Source organism: Plasmodium cynomolgi (genome assembly GCF_000321355.1).
Source record: "Plasmodium cynomolgi strain B DNA, scaffold: 0863, whole genome shotgun sequence".
NCBI classification, from domain to species: Eukaryota; Apicomplexa; class Aconoidasida; order Haemosporida; family Plasmodiidae; genus Plasmodium; species Plasmodium cynomolgi.
Window position 1 is genome coordinate 1 of NW_004193084.1, and position 1,546 is coordinate 1,546.

Here is a 1,546-nt window from a genome sequence, read left to right on the forward strand (position 1 = left end):
TCAATTTCTAATATAAAAAAATCTATAGATTATGCGTTGACATTTGTTTTTTCATACATTCTTATAATAAATATTTGTATTCATATAAAATTAAAACAATTTTTTCTAACTAGAATGACAACGCATAATATCATATATACCCTTAATTATTTTTTACGTAAATTATACTTCGAGGTTTTAATAAAATATTCATTAGTTTATAAAACATGGGATAATATAATTATTTTTTTTTTTTTAATGCAAATAAAAAATTAAAAACATAAAAATTAGTAAATGTATTTAAATTTTATTGATTTATATTCTTTATAGCAGGAAGAAGTAAAAGCAAATATTTTAATTAGTCTTTTTAAAGATGATTCTGACGTTGGTTGCTCTGATGATGATAGTATTTGTGAACTCCTTGAAAGTGACGAAATTGAAGAATCTGCCATTTTGCAACGATTATAGTACAAAATTTGAATCGAATTTAGAATTAATAAAAAGTGAAGTAGGAGATGATGATGACTTGGGGGCATTATATAATAAAAAATATTGTTCTTATTTGAAATATTGGATATATGATGTATTAATAAGTAATAAAGTCTTAAGTAATAAATTTTCGGAATTTTTCGTGTCTCTGGAATGATAGTATAAAAAAAATATTGCCTAATTGTGAATTCAAAATTAAAAATCTATGCGATCTAATACTTTTAAAAAGAGCTTATGATTACTATTTATTTTCTGACGCATGTGATACTACTGATGAAAAAAATGCCCAAATCTCTAACAGTGGTTATTGCAAATATATTAATGATTCTGAGACCATATACTCATTATATACAGTGAAATGTGAACAGGATGATTCTACTGAAGACTGTAAAGAATTTAATGAATTTAACGAATTTGAAGAATTTGATGAATTAGAAGAAATTGAAGAAATTGAAACTTTTGAAGAATTTAAAGAATTTGAAGAAATTAAAGAATTTAAAAAATACGTGCTTTCTTATATTAGTCATGAACGCTCAGTGAGATCTGAAGATAATGAGGAAGATGTTTTTTCAATTTCTTGCAATATCGGCTTAACATCTGGTTCTGATCTACATAAGGGTATTTATATATACTACCATTACTAGTGTATGCAAACTCTGGGTATTAAATTCTAAATATTACGTGTAGTTCTATATATAACACTTATAGTTTTTCTTTTCCTTTTTCGAAAGCTTCTCAGGTTTTCAATGTGTTAGATCATAAATTATATCCATACATAATAGAAGCACGACGGCATAACGGTGAAGGAGAAGAAACAACGGAAATAACCGAAACAGCACAACAAATCGCTGGTGCAAAACTAAAAATGGCGCCAGAAAAAAACCAGAAAGTACATTAGAAATTGAACCAGAAGAAGAAGAAGAAAAAAAAAACGATCCTGATCCTATGTTACTTCCTCAAAATAAAAATTATGTTGCACATCAAGCTTTATTTAATAGATCACCTGAAATTGTAGGCGATAGAGATACTTCACATTTAGTTACTAGTACTGAAGGCAATGGAAATCCTATTAAAACAA

At 26.5% G+C, this 1,546-nt stretch overlaps 1 protein-coding gene across 1 annotated transcript; it reads left to right on the top strand.

The window, feature by feature from the left end:
* Window positions 1-588: 588 nt before the first annotated feature.
* On the top strand, window positions 589-1,112 carry PCYB_005990 (hypothetical protein; the record flags this gene model as incomplete). Its single annotated transcript, XM_004228020.1, has 1 exon — window positions 589-1,112. A coding segment is annotated over one exon (522 nt), but the record flags the coding sequence as incomplete, so codon positions are not given.
* Between the last annotated feature and the right edge of the window lie 434 nt (window positions 1,113-1,546).